The sequence below is a fragment of the Protomyctophum parallelum genome, assembly GCF_964188405.1.
Source record: "Protomyctophum parallelum genome assembly, chromosome: 13".
Lineage (NCBI taxonomy): Eukaryota > Metazoa > Chordata > Actinopteri > Myctophiformes > Myctophidae > Protomyctophum > Protomyctophum parallelum.
In genome coordinates this window covers 19,903,899-19,923,937 of record NC_139708.1, presented here as the reverse complement: position 1 = coordinate 19,923,937, position 20,039 = coordinate 19,903,899, and the positions used below count along the sequence as shown (strand labels likewise).

Sequence of the window (20,039 nt, the reverse complement as noted above, 5' to 3'; positions counted from 1 at the left end):
GGGGGGGGGGGGGGGGGGCGTTACCACACCAACCTTTCACTGGAGGGGGGGGGGGGGGGTGCTGGGGGGAGGGGGGGGGGGGGGGTGTAAGGGAAGAGTGTGTGTCTGTGTGTCTGTGGTGTGTCTGTCTGTCTGTTATGTGTGTCTAGTGTGTGTGTGTGTGTGTGTGTGTGTGTGTGTGTGTGTGTGTGTGTGTGTGTGTGTGTGTTCGGGGGCGACCGGCGTATAAAAAGCCAAGCCTGAGAAGAATCCTCCACCACAAACAACACACACACAGTCACACACACACACACACACACTCTCGCACACTAGACACACATAACAGACAGACAGACAGACACACCACAGACACACACTCTTCCCTTACACCCCCCCCCCCACACACACACACACACACACCCTGTCACACACACACACACACTCTCGCGGTCGCACACACAGACTCAGTGGCTGCATGCTCTCTATCTCTCACACCCTCATACCCACCACTGTCATTCTACTTTCACCATCCTCCCTCCCTCCCTCCCTCCCTCCCTCCCACCTCCTTCCCCCTCTCTCTCCCTCTCTCTCTCTCACTCACTCTCTTTGAGTCTCTCTTTTCTTTCTCTCCCACACACACTCCATTCAGCTTCTAAGCTGAAAGCTCTTCTGGGCTTTGCATCCTCTCCTCTCTGTTTCTCTCTGCTTCTTCCTCCTCTCACACCACACCACCAGAAAAAGTGTAGTTTGCGCTCTACGGCGCGTGCATGGTGGCGCGGCCGGCGCGTTCTGACCGACTGCCCGGTGGTGAGCTGACCGACTGACCGACCAGGCTGGCGCGAGGCGGTGTGGTGTGAGGTCGGCGTGTCGAGTGCATGTGGTGCTCTCTCTTACCATCGCACGCGTGCCGCCGCCGCTCCTCCTCTCCTTCCGACTCCGCTCCACGGGATCCTCCTCCTCCTCCTCGGCGGGTCGTCCTCGCTCACCCGTTCCTCGGTGGAAGGCTCCCGCCGACACAAGGCAGTCACCATTTCCGCCCCCGGGAGACCACCCACCACGCTGGCCGCGCAGCCCCTTCCCCGACTCAGCATCGGGAGGAAGACCCTGGTGGCGGCGGCCGTCGGGGTGATGCTGGTGCTGGTGCTGGTGGTGCTGATCCCCGTGCTGGTGAGCTCCGTGGGCACCGACGCCAGCCACTACGAGATGCTGGGCACCTGCCGCATGGTGTGCGACCCGTACCTCAACAAGGACAGCAGCACTGCCACCGCCACCGCCTCCACGGGCCTCCAGGCCGAGGCCGAGGCGCTCAGCGACCAGGGCGTCATGCCTCCGCCGTCCACGCTGCTGCAGGGCCCGCAGGGCAAGCCTGGCAGGCCGGGCAAGCCGGGACCCCCGGGGCCGCCGGGAGAACCGGGGCCGCCGGGACCGGTGGGGCCCCCCGGCGACAGAGGGGACCGAGGAGGAGGCAAGACGACGGGGATTTTGGGCTTGGGGGGTGGCGGTGGCGGTGGCGGGGGGAACGGAGCTATCAGCACGGCCACCTACAGCACGGTGCCCCGCGTGGCCTTCTACGCAGGGCTTAAGAACCCACACGAGGGCTACGAGATCCTCAAGTTCGACGACGTGGTCACGAACCTGGGCAACAACTACGACGGCGTCTCGGGAAAGTTCGTCTGCAGCATCCCGGGCACGTACTTCTTCATTTACCATGTGCTGATGAGAGGAGGCGACGGCACCAGCATGTGGGCAGACCTGTGCAAAAACGGACAGGTGAGTGTCATTAAGAAGTAGTAACACTGCTGCATGGGTAACTTTTACTTTTGCTCCGTACCGCTCTGTCACTTTTTTTTTCCTCCTCAATTTCTTACACTTTTCTTTTGAGCTGGTAACATAACATCGACAAAATACTTTTCAGCCTACAGTTAAAGTCTAACGCAAACAACACATATATACGTATCAACATCACACACGGAAAGTTCGCGCTGACATGGTGGAGCAGGCAGCAGCATCTGAGCAGACGCTCCTACAGCGATGCGCCTGGAGACATTGTTGTCGTCTGTACTGTAGGCTATACACATCATCGCATTATTATGTGCATTAAGCGCTCCCGCGAAGTGATAGTGATGACTTTTGGATTGAGAGAGGATATTTCTCTTTAAGCTCAACCAGGTTCAGCCGTTCAGGTTCAGGTTTTTGTTGTTGTTTTTTTCTTTAAACACTTAACAAACAGGCTATTTAATAGGCAAAATACGTCGGTTTCAGGAAATATTATTAAAGCAGAAACATTCCGCAAGGCGGATATAGGCAGGCGCATAGTTTAGCCTAGTATTAAAGTTATTATTTCTGTCTACTTATTAAAGAAAATTCGATGTCGATACACGGTACCGAGGCTATTCTGTAATACTTTAGTCTTTAACCAAAAGTTAATTAATTCATGATCGGTAGGCTGTATGCACGGTGCAAATGCACGCACTTGACTTACCGTGTCTGATCGAAACAATTTCGCCCATATTATACCAAGAATGAGCTTTTTGTGACTTGACTTCTAGGCTACAATTCTCACTTCACTGCACAGGTGTTTATAATTAACGAGTTGAAATGAGCCTCAAATGAAACAATGGCTGCAGCCTGCAGGACAGGGCTGAGCTACTTTGCCTGTTGTGATATAATGTAATGACCGCACGTTTTAGGCAGACACTACACAGCCTAATTGCTGTCTGGTCACCGCATGAGTAAGAAGGCTACACGCACCATATTTCTGTGTGCACTCGTTTAATAAGCTAAATCTATTTTCGGCTTATTAGATGAAACATATAACGGAGGGTTCGTGTGTGTGTGTGGCGCGTGCGTGCTTGTGCGTGCTGATGAGGTCCAGTCTGCGGAGAATCATCTCTCAAGTCCACTTCAAACAGGCAGCACCTTATTAAACGTTCTATTTCTATATTTAGCCTAAACCTTGGAAAAAATAGAGCCAAGAACGTATACAATCAGTAAAATACATGGTAGCCTAAACTCTCTTGCGCATGTTCAATTAAAATGATATAGGCTATGTAGTATTTGTCCATGCAAAACAAAATATTGCTTGACATCACTGAAGCTTTTATAAGCAAAATCCCAGTACAATATTTAGACTGATGCAGCCTTCAGCAAGTTAAATTCAGAGTTGGAAAGATAGACATTTCGTGAAGGGGGATTAATTTACACTTGTTTTATTAACATTCATTTAAAATTATAATAGCCCATAATTTAAATCTCCATGGTCCAAGAGATTCAGTCTGGGAAAGTATATAGCGTAGTCCCATCCATCATTATAAGTTCAGTCGTAGTGCATAATGATTATTAATATGCAATTCATGACGCAGCACATGAATATTTGATTTAAAAGAAAAACTCTTAGGATGAGAAGAAGCGACACAAGCATGTCATTTACAGGCACATAGTCAAATACTTGTTCATTTGTCCATTTGCACACTCTCACAGTTAAATGAAGTAGAATACAAGTTAAATATATACATATTTCCCTGGGGGAGGAAGTTTGCTTCAACATCCAGTATAAGAAACACAGCCAGGATACACAGTTGAATATTGAATTGAATACTTAATAGACAGAAATGCAAAGAGAAACAGAGTACAGTCAGACAACCCGTCACTGCTTTATCCCTATACATTTACTTTTCTTTTTTTTTACAATTTTGAAAAACATTTTTGAATAGTTCAAATAGACGATATACAAGCTCACAACGTGTTGATTTAGATTGGCTAGTTGAAAAATGCAAAATGTTTTTCAAAATAGTAAAAAAGGCAAATAAGTTCAGGCATAAGGGGTATATATAGTGAGGGAAATAGAGCCATTGATCTACTCTAAAAGGACAGCAAAACATTATAATAATCCTTGTGGTCTTGTTTCCATTCGGGTCCTATGTAGGCTATATTGCATACAGATATCATATTGAACCTGGACATCTGACATGGGCAGCATAGTTCCATCGTATTGTACACCAAAGAGTTCCTCATGTGGACATTTACAGATAAACAGAATCCAAGTATGACAAAGACTGAGACAGTGGGTATCATTTGTCAATTTAACTTTTGATTGTAAAAAGATAATGTAAAAATTAAACAATTAGACTAGTAAATACAGTCTTTACACTCAAAAGTTAAATTAACACTGAGGATTTTACTATTAATGATACAAATTAATGGAAAGGTTGAGGTCCTGCTATAACACTGCTGTACAAATAACCCGTTAAATCCTCGTATGGTCCTTTAGACCAGGTTCACTGCTGTTTTTCTTTTCTTCATTTCTTCTAGTAATTATTCCCTCTTGTGGTTGTGGTCATGAATATCAAACAGTATTGTACATAAATAGGTTCTTCAGATAATCCTCCGGAACATTGATCGGCTGAGCCGATAGTCAATACAGGTTGCTTCTCTGAGCGCAGGTCTCCACCAGGTTGGGTGGCCTACCCAGGGCTGTGTCAGTCGCGGGTTGCAGCCTATGCGGTTCACGAGGAGGCTGTGCATGCATGCATGGGGGAAACAGCGTTTCTACCACATACGGTGCAACTTTTCACGTGGAGCTCCTTATAATACAGGCAGAAGAAGTGAAATATCTTTGGATGTTCTATAGAGGCCCGTCTGCATGCAATAGGCGAATACTGGACAACTCACCCCGGTGCTTGCCCGTTTTTCCTCCCGGAATATTCACCAGTGAGGGGGATAACTTTGTATTATGCTATTGGCTGTTTGTATTCTTTTTGGAAAAATATAAAAAGATACTCCTGTGGAAAGGCTATATTATTTTACTTATATTGACCCTATAAACAATTTAGTATTATTTAGAATATGTAAGGTTTTGCCCACTCAAATGGTACGTCGTCAGATAATCCCCACATATCCTACAACAACTTCTGTGAACAGACTTCACTGTAGTAGCTTTTCATGAATTATATTTGTACTTGGGCTGTCTGCTGTCATGAAAGTTTATAGTTAGAGAAATTCAAAGTTCAGCCGTCTGCTGTCCAGCCTCTCCCACCCCTCACTGGGGAAAATTCTGGGAGTAAAACAGAAAGTTTGTCTTGTTACCCAATAGGCTAATAGAGCACTGGTTCCCAAACACTGGGTCGGGACCCATTTGTGGGTCGCGGACACATTGTTATGGGTCCCCTTATTTTCTGTTTCCAAAATTTGGTTTTTAATTAGGCTATTATTTCAAAAACATTTTCAAAAAACATTCCAAAAAAGCTAATCTTTTCATGAATTGAACCAAAATGCAATGATTGTTTTTCAGTAACTTATTCATGAAGAAATCAAAGGAAGATCAAAGAAATTCCACAAATTTGAAGAAAAGTAAGTAGTGAAAATAGCAGATCTAGCTTGTAGATCTGCTATTTTCACTATTTTGGGTCCCGGGCAAACATCTAATCTCTCTTTTGGGTCTCAGGCTAAAAGGTTTGGGAACCACTGCAATAGAGGGCATGCACATGCATAAAGTGAGTGGCAAATCGAGTGGCAGTGAGTTTAACATCGTTTAACGTTGTTTAATGTGATCAAATTATAGGACCTTTTTCTGTTTGAGTGTATACAGTATATGCATGGGCTGCCACTCAGTAAGCATTCCCGCATAACTTCCGGGTATGATGATGATGTCACAGTCACACCCATACCCTCTAATTCAATGTGTTGTGTTGCGTTCATGATATATGGGGTTATTTTTGTGTATCAAATATAGGCCCCATGTGCACATGGTCCATGATACCATGAGCCATGATATACACGTTTGAAGATAATTACAGGCAAACCGTATGGAATATGAAAACCCTGTTTGAGGCTCATTGTCACATCACTCACAAGATGATTTGTAGCGTTTGTGGCGCCCCCTGTGGGTGTATGTGAAATTCACTCAGCATTTTTTTTTTATTGATAGATTGAAAGTAGGTTGACAGGAAATGGAGAGAGCTGGAGGGGGGGTCGGGGTGAGTGACACGCAGCAAAGGTCGTCGGGATCGGGAGTTGAACCGGCGACATGCTGTCAGGCTGGATTACCAGGCTATAGGTGCCCAGACCGCTAGGCCGGCCCGGGCCCATTCAGCATTGTTTAGAGGCCCCTATATATAACACGCTTTAATATACACGTAAATGTTATGATATAGCACCAAAAGAGGTTCCCCTATAATTACTAGATAAAAAAACACTTTTAGTGCTATTTAGGACAATTTTAGTTTGGTGTATACAGAGACTACAGGTCTTCATAAGGTCAACTTAGTTTAAGGCACAGAGAGAGAGAGAGAGAGAGAGAGAGAGAGAGAGAAAAAAGAGCTCAATAATAAAAAGAATCAGAGCGGCGCGAAGGGCCTCCTATACATAATGTCTCAGTCTGCTATAATGTTTATGGGAGGGTGTAAAGGCATTGATACGTAATAGGCGAAGGCAAACATATGTCCCTATAAAACACCTTCTGTTCCTGTTTCCCAGGAGGAGGGTGTGGAGGCACTTAAGTTAGACACACGCAGCACGCATCTCCAGAGAGACTGCTGTAATGTTTATAAAGTGGTAACTGTTCTCCCTCTTCTCTCTTCCTATCAGCAGCTTAGAGTAGAAGTAGACAACATATATAGTTTCCCCTCCTGCCAGAACACAAAAAAACAACAAGCTTTCCACTGTGATGTTTATTGGGTCTGTGCGCTCACGGTGCACCCACGGGGACCCCGGACCCTCTTGTCGGCCTAAATGACTGTGAATGGTTATAAATGTTGGTCTAACTTGTGCGATGTCATTGATGAAGTGCTGGGAGGGCTGAGCCGATGGTGCTATACAGCCGGCCTGGTGCATTCCTCAGCTCATTTAAGGCAGGAAAAAAAAATGCTATACAGTGTGAGTTGGGTCTGCATGGGGAGGCCTGGGAATTGCCGACAATCCCTAGCATTTTATCATATTTACGCCTTAGTCAGGCGTGCACTTCCACCCAGGCCCTGCAGTGCTGCTTTGCAACAAGCGTATGCTCCTCCCCCTCCCACGCCGGGAGATCTTACAAGTCACGTCCGACCAACGAATGTCAACAAGCTTTGGGTATATTTTTTTTCTCCCCGTCTTTTCTCCTTTTGGCTCGGAGAACGGCAAAGGGAAAGAATTCCAAGTTCCCTGGCTGTCCCCGGAAACCTTGACACATTTCAAGCGTGACCAAAGAGCGAGCTCCTCGGCAAACAAACAAACTATAAGAAGCTATTTCCAGAAGAGTATAGTACTATTATTATGCTTTATATCTGTCTACCCTACATACAAATATGTCATGGCTCAATTCCCTCCGTCTGTCTTTTGGTCTCCTCCTCATCTTTTACTCGTGTGTCAAACATTGACGACCCATTCGCACATTTGTCATGTCATGTCTCAAAATCTTGCCTTCATGGATCCATCCCAGGAGGCAAGGCAGTCGCAAATAATCACACGTTCATTTTTACGGGGGGGGACAATAAACGTTAAACGCATGGCACACAAGTCTACTTCATTGTAATTAAAAAAAAGAGAAGCCTGAGCCCTGAACTAGATCCAAGATGTGTTTCTGCTCCTCCTCTCTGTTCCCTCCTTAATATTGTTATTAATCCGCAAAACCGTTTCGGAGTTAATTAAAAGCAATGACTTCAGCGTCGGTCTCTCAAGAGAGCCGTAGTGAATAATCACTCTGTCTACTTCTTTAATAAGCCTCAGCGTCCTTCGTGCACATGGCTCTTCCCCAGCAATTACAACAACACCCCACCGCCCGCCACGCACACGCGCACACACACACACACACACACACACACACACACACACAAACACACACACACACACACACACACACCTGGCATGTGCACGCAAGCACGCTTATACGCACACAGACACGCACTCATATACAGACAAACAGATGCAGTCGTGCAGATGTGTGGGCTCTCGTATGCGCACGCGCGCCGTGTTCACCAACGTCCCCGTCACCACCCCAACTGTGTGCTGCCCTCCATTTCTCCTCTGCTTCAGTTCGTCGTCAGTGTAGCGCGCTCCACAAACACTGCACAGGGTTACAACATTTTACATCATAAAGAGAAAGGGGTAGCTGCGTCAATGTTTATTGAAAACGCCAGCCGCCGTGTGATGGACTGTGATACAGGACTGTGATACCGGACTGTGATACCGGACTGTGATACCGGCCTGTGATACAGGACTGTGATACCGGACTGTGATACAGGACTGTGATACCGGACTGTGATACCGGACTGTGATACAGGACTGTGATACCGGACTGTGATACAGGACTGTGATACCGGCCTGTGATACAGGACTGTGATACCGGACTGTGATACCGGACTGTGATACAGGACTGTGATACCGGACTGTGATACCGGACTGTGATACAGGACTGTGATACCGGACTGTGATACAGGACTGTGATACAGGTCCATTGGCCATCAAGGCCTGCCAAAATATATATTTTTGTATGTCAACAAAACTGGTAGCCTATGTTATGCTCTGATGAAAGTCATCATGTTTGTTGCCACAGCAAGAATACATTGAGATTAGTCAACTTTGTCCTGAATATCTGTGTGTGTGTGTGTGTGTGTGTGTGTGTGTGTGTGTGTGTGTGTGTGTGTGTGTGTGTGTGTGTGTGTGTTATGCTTTCTACCTCTGGGTATTCAACGTTGGAGTTGTATGACATTGGTTTAACACCGCAAACAATATACTGGGGAGCCCCAACGTGTCAAAGAACCACATGTTAATTTAACTCTGAGAGTGTAACAGGTCCATTTGCTTCCATTTGTACACTCTCTGAGTTACAGTCCCATAAGGGTCCATTTGGTTCCTAACTATCATTTAGCTGGGGACCCCCTGGAACTCCCTCAAGGACCCCTGGGGGTCCCCAGACCCCACTTTGGGAACCACTGCTTTATGTGACAACCACAGCTCAAAGCAAGTCAATCCCTGTGTTTAAACTCTAGTCTAGAGGGTCAGCGCTGCTCACTTTAGCTCAGCCGAACACCATTTTCCCTTCCAGCAGTGGTGGAAAAAGTACTCACATTTGATACTTAAGTAAATGTACTTAGTTATTTTACACCACTGCCCTTTACTCTGTGTGACAACCGCAGCTCAAAGCAAATCAATTCCTGCGTGTGAACTCTAGAGAGGGTCAGGCTGCTCACTTTAGCTCAGCCCATTCTTTCAGCCATTTTCCCTTCAAGCCATCCATCCAGTCCAACTGACGACAAGTGTACAAACATGGTTTGGATGGGGGGGGGGGGGGGGTTGTGTTCACTGAAGTTCCATGTGCTCATCATGGGCATTACATTGTTTATCTGGTGTGTGTGTGTGTGTGTGTGTGTGTGTGTGTGTGTGATGTGTATCCAGGTGTAACCCACAGGCAGGCTGCAGTGTGCATTAGCATGCACAGTGAGTCCATCTCAGCCATAAACACTAAAACACCAATAGACAAGAGACATCTGGATATATAACACAGTACTGTTTGTTATACGATTCATGAAAATCTGCTCTGAAGGTGTCAGAAGTACAGTTAGATGATTCCACAACACCTCTCAATGAAATAATAATGAATAATGTGAACCTATACTTGTTTGTCCCGTGATGGAAATTCAGTTATCAGCTCAACCCAGCCGTATAGGGGTTAAGACACACATCGACACGTTGCTGGCCTGGCCTGGAACCTATTCTTACAGTACAAGCTCGCAACACGCTGTGAGCTTGTAGAATAGCTATTTTTGCCACAATTTTAGTTTTTGTTACACATGTATACACACATTCTGTCTCATCCACACATCCACAGATACACACTCGTATATTCAAACCAGAGTTGGATAATATTCCACAATACACACTGATATGCACATTCTGGCAATAGGAGGATACACACATATAAAGTATAAACACCTGCTATTCTTTTTGTCTGGTCTGATTTCAGGACTAAGAGAGGTCTCTGTGTGCCTGGTGGAACAGAGAGACTTTGTCTGGGAGAGACAGACAGCCGTGTCTGGATTTAAGAGAGAGAGACAGAGAGAGATAGGGACCTTCAGAAGCTTATAGCCCCTGCTATTGACCTGCCTTTCAGTGTGTGTGTGTGTGTGTGTGTGTGTGTGTGTGTGTGTCAAACTGTCCATGGGTGCGTGCGTGCGTCCATATACGTGTGCACTTGTGTGCGAGTCCCTCACTTCCCTCTGACAGTCAGAAGTGTGTTTTTCCTGTGATGTATACCATGGCACTTCTTCCATAACCAGCAGTGGAGGCAGCGGAGGTGGACCTTTGGCCTCGATCTGTGTGTAATTGGACATTGGATTTGACACTCTGCTGAGTAGAACATTAGAGTTGGCCTAATTAGGAAGGGGGGGCAGCTATTAAATGAAGATTTGCCTGTGTTGTTTGGAAATACCGCACAGATTGGAAATGTCGAGATGACATCAGGCTGTCATCTGTAAAGCAACGTGTGAGGGGTTAGGAAATCTATCGTGTATTGGCAAAGTTTCACAAAAAGCTCAAATGATTGCTCACCGATTCCCCTTCTTGGACTTTATACATCCAGCCCTTCAAAGAACACTGTGACAGAGCCGGCCAGCCTTGCAGGGCTCGCCAGTGCACACGTTTCCTCTGGCTGACATCTTGGGATGGTCTATTTTATGAAGTGCCGTATAAAACGTCTCATGCACCGTGAACCCGAAAGCTAAAATAGGCTTGTGGGTTTTGGGCTGTTGGCGGCTGGGCTGACTCAGGCAACGATGTGCTGTTGACTCACAAGGTTGTCTTCCTTCTAATGAGGACTCATATTGGCCCTCCTCTTAATATAAACAGCTCTCTCTCGCCAAGCCACTGACACCCTGCTGTCCCCGAGTTCAATCCACTGGGATGCCCACACTGCTCTCCTCTCTTACTGCACAGAGTAAAGTGAGGTGCCAAGCAACTTTAGCTCACCCTGCCCCTGTTTAGAATGAATATGGGTAAGATATCAACAATCCTTCATGCGAAAGATGATGAATTGGCTGCTTCATGAAAAATGCATAAAACAGCAGAAGCGAGAAACCGGCTTTCTCACCCTCGACTAATAATGAAAGTCATATTTGCCTCATGTGAGCTTTTTTTCGTTCTTTTTTTTTTCCCACACAAAAAAAAGAAAGAAAAAATAAACTCTTAATGGAAGATGCTGTGCGAGGCAGAAGAACCCATCAGGTACTTAAGGATTCCTATTGGAAAAAGGGGGCCAGGTGTGAACAAAATGGCTGGAGATATATTTCTGTATAGAAGGTGCCTGTCTTTTCAGGCGACGTTTCAGAGCAATGATGGAGTTTTAGTGTTGGAGGCAGACATTGCAGCCTGTCGGTAATTGACTGAAGCCGATGAGTCACACACACACAACAGAGAGAGACAGAGTGGACGCGGGTCAGAGACTCAGAGTTGATGCCCCGTCCTTCCTCGCCCATTTCCCACTGACAAGCCTTTGCACTGCGTTTCTCTTTTTTCAAATTGATTCTTTGACACGTTTCTTTTTTGCCCCAATTGATTCTTTGACGTGTACGAGCACACAATGCGACGCTTGTAGATCGGCTATTTTCACTACTTCTTAAAACATTTGTTTTCTAATTTATGGAATTTCTTTCCATTTAATTTCATTAAATTATTGGGCGAAATAAAATAAAAAATTGAATTTGTGTTGAATGAATGTAGTCCCGACCCAGTGGTTGGTGCATACAGTGGTACTGTGTGTATACCATACCGTAGTATAAACAGGCTCTATTGAGGGTGCACCTTTAATTAAGGTGTAAGGCCCGAAGGGAAGCATGACCCTTATTGTTTTCGTACGGGTTCCGAAGTTTTTCGCAATTTTGGCAGTTCTGTGCTGTCCTATTCCATGAGCACTGAAGCTTACAGTCATTCGTCTAAGGACCTCTGACCTTTAGTTCTCCCAATTAATTAATTATACGATCTGCTCCATCTGCTCTATCCACTCTTTTTACGTCAAAAAAGTCAAAGATTTCCACAGCCTGGTTAACCACTACCCCTTTGAAATCGTATTTCCATTCATTTGTGTGGAGTTTGGACCCTTCTAAAGCATGGTTGGCTCTTGGCTGCAGGAGTACGGCGTTGACACACAAACCCCTTCAGCCAATCAACGTGACAAAAAAAGGGACGTCACCTCCAGTCTCCAACCAGCCGCGAAGAGAGGGGTTTTTATGGCTTGACCCCGTCTCGTCGCTGCTTGCTGCTATATTTTCAATTTGTCTTTTGATCTTCCGATAACCATTATAAGGATGATGATGGTGATAAACAGAAACGGCGCCTCCTGTGGATTCACCTTTAGGCTTGTGTAAGACGTTTCATAAGGTGTGTGATGAAGACTCTGCTCCAACAGAGGAGGCCGTGCAGTAGCCTCCATGTGGGTAGAAACAGAGCAGCTGGTGTCATTTATTTAGAGAGCCCTTTTCTAGTTCCCACCGGACGGACTCGCCGTGTACTTTCTGTTATTATGATTATTCTTTTGTTTTTCACTTCTGTTATTATGAGTGTTCTTCAGTACTGTAGTACCACCTGGTATGGATGTTTGTCTGCAGCCCTAAAGTCACAACTGCTGCAACAAAACTGAACATTTGTTCAAAGATTGTTGGACAACAACTTCAGAAACTTTATACATCCACGTATGATAACAGCATCCTAAGGTTAGCAAGGGATATCACCTCTAATACTAAACATGTGTTGTATGGAGAATATAGGTTGCTACCTTCAGGAAGGAGATATGGTGTACCAGCATACAATAAGGTCAGACTAAAGAGGTCCTTTGTCCACCAGTCGACCTTGAGGCTTAATCAGGAGTTGTAGTAGCCACAGGGTAATCTATGTCAAATGTGTGTGTATGTGTTCTGCATACTTGGCTGCTGTGTCGCAAGACAAATTTCAGTATGAACTGACAATAATGTACTATATCATATCATATCATATCATATCATGTCTCTATCAGCCTCGCAACGACCAGTAGTACAAGCGAGGACCGTTCACTTTTGACAGTGTGGCATCTTTGCTGAAATCAATATCAGTTTCTCATTTTTCCGGTGTGTGTGTGTGTGTGTGTGTAAAATTGTATTTTGTGTGCGTGCGTGTGTCTACACGTGAAGTCTGCCAGTGTCAGTTGCTATTAAGCATGTAGTTCACAGTTAAAATGGTGAAATGCAATTAGAGAGGCTGAGGTACACTCACAATTTAGAGGTGTGTGTGTGTGTGTGTGTGTGTGTGTGTGTGTGTGTGGCGGGGAGGGGGGGGGGGGGTGCACGGAGGTGTATGATCTAAAATGGAGACTTAATTGACATCCAGGCAACCAATCCCTGTGAAAGACACTGTAGCGTCCAGACAACCAATCCCTGTCAAACAGACTGCAGAAGATCATTTTTACTCTCATGTACCTGTCCTGTACACAAGATGTAACCTTGAACCTTGAACGTCTGTCCAGACAACCAATCCCTGTCAAACACACTGCAATGTCCTCCATCCAGACAACCAATCCCTGTCAAACACACTGCAATGTCCTCCGTCCAGACAACCAATCCCTGTCAAAGACAATGCAACGTCCGTCCTATAGCTCCGTCTTGAGTAAAAGTACAAGTAATGGTATCAAAATATACTTAAAAGTATGAAAAGTATACTCATTATGCAGAATGTCCCATTTCACAAGTGTTCAAGGTCGATCTACAGTTCAAGCTTGAAGATGGGCTGAAGTGGTTAATGTATGTTTTGTAATAATAATAATCAAAATCTACAATGTAACTAGTAACTAAAGTTTTCAAATAAATGTAGTGGAGTAAAAGTACAATATTTGGAGATGTAGTGTAGTAGAGGTATTGTAAATGGAAATACTCTACTTAGTTTACAAATGGTTAAAAAATTATAAACAAATACCGTAGATAAATAGATAGAACTTTGATAGATTTAAGTTTATTTTTAACTCGCTCACTCACTCACTCACTCACTCACTCACTCACTCACTCACCCACTCACTCACCCACTCATGTATGTAGTGGCAGAAAAGGTCAATACAGAGTCTAGAAACGGCAACTATGAGGAATAAGGAAAGGAAGAAGATTATAGCATTGTCTGCCGAAATCCTATTATTAAAACCCATTTTGGGCGGGAACCCCTTTTGGTGTGATCATTATGTAATGCTTTAGCTATTGAAAAATAGCAGATCTACAAGCTCATAGCGTGTCACCGAGTGTCGCAATACGAGCTTGTAGGTCTGCTATTTTTGAAAGAACGACTGACATAGAAACATAGCTTTTTCAGAAAACTGTCAGGATTTGGAAGACATTTTTAGAATCTGATCTCAGGTCAGAATGGGTTAAGCATAATCGATCGGCTGGTTTGGCCCATTCTACACCTGGCAAATACATTTCTTGGGTCATCTGCCAACCCCAAGTTGGCAGAGGGAGTGTAGCGCTTTGTGTAGGGCGCTACACTGTAGAGTGTAAGGCACTGGACTTCTATGCATGAGGAGTCCAAGATGCTTCTTTTCACCTGACAGGGGAGAGTTTCCCCGGTCGGACGTAGCGTGTGGAAGGAACACGTTATTCCGACCAGTTCCTTTCCCCTCCATCAGTCGCCTGGGCTGGCCAGGGGGAGGCAGTTTAGAGACCAGGATTACTGCATGTTTTTTGTGAGGGTACCTACCCTATAGGGGACACGGGGAGAACATGAAAACTCCACACAGAAAGGCCCTTTTGCCAACCCTGCGGTGGGAATGGGCACTGATGACGCGGAGGAGAGAACACGCCCACAGTGTTCCCAGCGGAAATCAAACCCAGGACCTTCTAGCTGTGAGGCGACAGCACTACCGACTGTGCCACTGTGCCCCTTCATTTGATTTCTACCCACTACACTTTCCACCACTGCCATTCCCATGAGACATTACAAAAAACCACTCCCACGAGTCAGTTAAAAGCCAATAACCCCAATAAATACATTTAAAACTAGAAAAAGTGCCCTTCTGGGCACAGGTCTCCATGAGGAGGATAGGAGTGTGTGTGATGTTTGGCAAATGTTTAGGAGTAATATAAACATGTTTTATAACAATTTTCTTCATTTTGTTGAGGAAATGCAGAGCCAGATCACTCATAGCATCTCTGAGGATAGAATTCTGGATGAGCAGGACATGTGCAGCATTTTGTACAAAACGGGCTACTCCTGAAAACTTTGGAAGGCAATCTTAGCTAATCAGTGTAGAATCTCAGAAATCCAACAGGCTCGTTTTGATCATATGACTACAGAGATCATGTGTACCGATTTGCGTGAGATTTGGATGAAATCTGTACGACTAACATAAACAATGTGTTTTGCAGTAATCTGCCTCGTGGTGGCGCTATAACCGGCAGATGTGGAGGGATGCAGGGAAAATGTTTTTCCATGGCCTCTAGGGAGTGCACATACATACAAGTTGTCGATGTAGTTATAGGTAAAAAAAGGAATTGGCCTGTTATAGTGCCACCATGAGGCTGATTTTGTTTGTGTTTGTGATTTGTGGCATTTTGTTCGAAATGGATCAATCATGTGAGCTTTGGAAGCCAATCAGGATGGAAGATGGGAAATTGTGCAGAGCTGTGTTGATCACATGACTATGGAGATAGTGTATACCGAATTGTGTGATGTATGGATAAAATGTGTTATCTACAGAAATGTGTTTTGCCTAAATCGGCCTCATGGTGGCGGAGTGTGTGTGCATGGATCGGGCCAACGGTGCCGGAGATTAGCTGATAACGGACGGACGGAAGGAAGGACACACACACACACACACACACACACACACACACACAGACGGAGTGCAAAACATCCTCTCTCCCCATGCCTTCGGCCTGGCGGAGACAAATATCGCAAAATAAGTGTAGTGATTTGGAATTGTTGCATATTATTATAGACAGCCGAGCTGTGCCATACAATGCCGCACAGTGCGGCCGTTGTTGGATGAGGATAATGTAACGTGTCGTTTGAATTAAGCGTGATACACAATTCTGTGAAAGCAATCAGGCTCAACAAGGAGCGGTGACAGACAGTCGCTACGCGGCAAACAATTCACGCTTTCATGTTCGGAGCCGATTAGAGACACAACTATGTCAGTACTGATGACTCGTGGCATTCACATTGGCAGTTGTTCACTGTGCGAGTTCTTATGACTTTGACGTTGGCATGGCATGGCGTTATCTTATTAAACTCCAGCGTGTCTGTCCCCACGCGGAATATCATCCAATCACACCCGCCCCACCCGTGACGGTGCAGTGACAGATGCAGACATGCGTAAAAGGAGTCAAGGAAGACGATGTCGCCTACTCTTAGACACCCCGTTTACAGTCGCTGGAGCAGCCTCACGCTTTGTTTGTCTTGTCAAAGTTCCACTGCGTGTATATACTCTGTGTCGAGGTCACGCACAACCAGAGCTGCTGTCTTCACTTCTCTGACTGTACATCTCTGTGACTGAATCAACCAGACCTGCTCTCTCTCTTCACTTCTCTCTAACTGTACATCTCTGTGTCTGAATCAACCAGAGCTGCTCTCTCTCTTCACTTCTCTGACTGTACATCTCTGTGACTGAATCAACCAGACCTGCTCTCTCTCTTCACTTCTCTCTAACTGTACATCTCTGTGTCTGAATCAACCAGAGCTGCTCTCTCTCTTCACTTCTCTGACTGTACATCTCTGTGTCTGAATCAACCAGACCTGCTCTCTCTCTCTCTCTCTCTCTTCACTTCTCTCTAACTGTACATCTGTGTCTGAATCAACCAGACCTGCTCTCTCTCTTCACTTCTCTCTAACTGTACATCTCTGTGTCTGAATCAACCAGACCTGCTCTCTCTCTCTCTCTCTTCACTTCTCTCTAACTGTACATCTCTGTGTCTGAATGAACCAGACCTGCTCTCTCTCTCTCTCTCTCTCTCTCTCTCTTCACTTCTCTCTAACTGTACATCTCTGTGTCTGAATCAACCAGACCTGCTCTCTCTCTCTCTCTCTCTTCACTTCTCTCTAACTGTACATCTCTGTGTCTAAATCAACCAGACCTGCTCTCTCTCTCTCTCTCTCTCTTCACTTCTCTCTAACTGTACATCTCTGTGTCTGAATCAACCAGACCTGCTCTCTCTCTCTCTCTCTTCACTTCTCTCTAACTGTACATCTCTGTGTCTGAATCAACCAGACCTGCTCTCTCTCTCTCTCTCTCTCTCTCTCTCTCTCTCTCTTCACTTCTCTCTAACTGTACATCTCTGTGTCTAAATCAACCAGACCTGCTCTCTCTCTCTCTTCACTTCTCTCTAACTGTACATCTCTGTGTCTGAATCAACCAGACCTTCTCTCTCTCTTCACTTCTCTGACTGTACATCTGTGTCTAAATCAACCAGACCTTCTCTCTCTCTTCACTTCTCTGACTGTACATCTCTGTGTCTGAATCAACCAGAGCTGCTCTCTCTCTTCACTTCTCTGACTGTACATCTCTGTGTCTGAATCAACCAGAGCTGCTCTCTCTCTTCACTTCTCTGACTGTACATCTCTGTGTCTGAATCAACCAGAGCTGCTCTCTCTCTTCACTTCTCTAACTGTACATCTCTCTGTCCAGCGCCGGCGCTTAAGAAATTGCCGCTCTAGGCCACATCCCACGGATGCGCCTTTCCCGACTCCCGCAATTTTCTTTTCACAGAACGGGACACAAAACGAACCAGCGATGATGATCCATACCGTATAATATTGGGCTATATTAAACAAGTCCAGCTCCTCAAAAAAAGAAAAAAAGAGAAAAGAAAGAAAAGTTCAATCTCTACCACGTTCTTGTGTTGTCATTAAACACACAAAGGCCAGGGAAAGGTCAGCACAGCCGTGCGTAATGATGTGCAAAAACCACGTGCGCGTGCACACACACACACACACACACACACACACACACACACACACACACACACACACACACACACACACACACACACACACACACACACACACACAATTCAGTGCAGCAGCAGACAGCAACTCAACAACAACCTGAGCAAATTAAAAAAGCAATAGCCCACTTCTTGTGGAGCCAGAGGTTGTGACAGACAGGATCGGTAACCATGCAACTTGGCCCATGCAGGGCATCTTGTGGAGAAGACGGAGCAGCGGTTGATTGAGACACTCTGTCTCCTCCTCCTTCTCCTCCTCCCAGTCTCAGGGTCCATATTAAAAAATACTCACAGCCTGATCATTTTGGTCTTTTAGACATGTTTGCGAGTATTAATCAATACCACCTGCAGCGCGTCCCGTTTACTTCAGTCATCACAGGTGTGTGAGGCGAGTGCGGAATAGACCTCGTGTTTGAGTAAAGTACGCCATGTGATTGGCCAGTGCACTTGGTGCAAGGACGCGCTGTGATTGGCCAGTAACCACTTTGAGTGGCAGCCGGGGCAAAAACACTCTCGCCAAAACATGATGGCGCCGGGCGGCCCTCCCTCCCTCAAGGCGGCTTCAGCTTCAGGTGCTGCAGCGGTGTTTGTTCCACCTCTACTAACTGCCGCTCTAGGCATTGGCCTATATGGACGTGCTGGGGCTGTCTCTGTCTGAATGAAAGATGGGAACAAGCAGACAGCAGTCTGGGGTTCTCAATCCTTATTTCACCCCCTGAGAGAGAGAGAGAGAGAGAGAGAGAGAGAGAGAGAGAGAGAGGGAGAGGGAGGGAGGGAGTTTATTCACACTGATCCTCTCATCGCTGAAGATGAACTTAAAGCTGTTAAGCTATTTAGGCCTGACCTCAAAATGTTAAAAAACAACTCTTCAAAATCCTCCAGTTTTCTGAAATAAATATTTTCACAATTTTATAGCAGACCTACAGGCTCGTAGCGCGCCATTACGAGCTTGTAGATCTGCTATTTTTCAATAGCTAAATTATAACATGTTTAAAACACCAAAATGGGTTAAACTCTTACAGGAGAGGAAAGGATCACATTCACTAGAGAACATTAAGCTGTAGCCTACATACTCCTTCAGCCTATAGAGAGCAGTATGTTTCCACTGTGATTCCCTCACAGTATTTGTAGGCTTAAAATCTTGAATCTAAGAAGTATAATAGATTATTTCATTCTTTTGCATTTACAACCAATTAAGTTAAATGTTTGAACTTCATTTGTGAGAAAATAAGTTTAATATTATAACGTGACACTCCTTCCCATGACATCTACTACAATACCCATACATCCTTGGTAGTCGTCAGCCAATCACAAGACGTCTGTGGTCACGTGCCATGGCTACAGCTGTATTGGTTTATTGGTTATAATAGTTGGATAAAAGCTGTCCTGAAGAAATTAAGTATTTCATCGTTACTTTTTACTTAAGTAAAAGTATCAATACGGCCATGAAGAAATACAAGTTAAAGTCCGGAATTCAGAATTTACTTAAAGTATCTGCATACAAATAGACTTAAAGTACCAAAAGTAAAAGTACACAATGTCCCATTCCACAAAATGTAAAAAAAAAATACTTTTGAAAATAGCCAATTTACAAGCTCACAATTGCGACGCATTGTGAGCCTGTACAGTAGTTCTGCTATTTTTCAAGCAGCCAAAATATGCTATATAGTAGTTAAGTGTTTTGTAGGAAAAATTTAGTGCTCATAAGTTCATAGGGCTCCATCTTGCGCCACCCTTATGCCTTATCCCTAAACTTATTTGCCATCTATCTAATAATTTAGCGGTCGCTCGATCGCTGTCTATTTCGCTTGGTCACTGTCTTTCAGTCAGAATACTTCCTTAGCATAGAGCAGACAGCTGCTCGCTTCCAGCGCCTCCTCACAACACCACGACGCACGGACCACCTCACGGAACCTATAGCCCTTGTCCTCCAACCTCAATCTGCACTGCATTACACACGCCAAACATTCTAAAATTCATCTTCATTTAATTAATTTCCCCGCAAATCACGTGTCACCAGTGTCACAAGTGAAATGCATGTTGGGACCATAGAGTATATATGAATAGAGAAGACACCCGAGTTCTCCTCCCATCCACTTGCATTAAGTTGCTCAAAAGCGCATGAGGCGATTTCAC

At 45.2% G+C, this 20,039-nt stretch overlaps 1 protein-coding gene across 1 annotated transcript in view; it reads left to right on the top strand.

Moving 5' to 3' along the window:
* Positions 1–1,092: 1,092 nt before the first annotated feature.
* Positions 1,093–20,039, top strand: part of LOC310869518 (C1q-related factor-like) — a gene marked incomplete at its 3' end in the record, with an annotated part of 26,842 nt that continues 7,895 nt past the window's right edge. Inside the window, exon 1 of the mRNA XM_083780292.1 lies at positions 1,093–1,749. Within this exon, the coding sequence (XP_083636418.1) occupies positions 1,108–1,749 (642 nt within the window). The 5' untranslated portion in view covers positions 1,093–1,107. The remainder of the gene's footprint in view (positions 1,750–20,039) is intronic.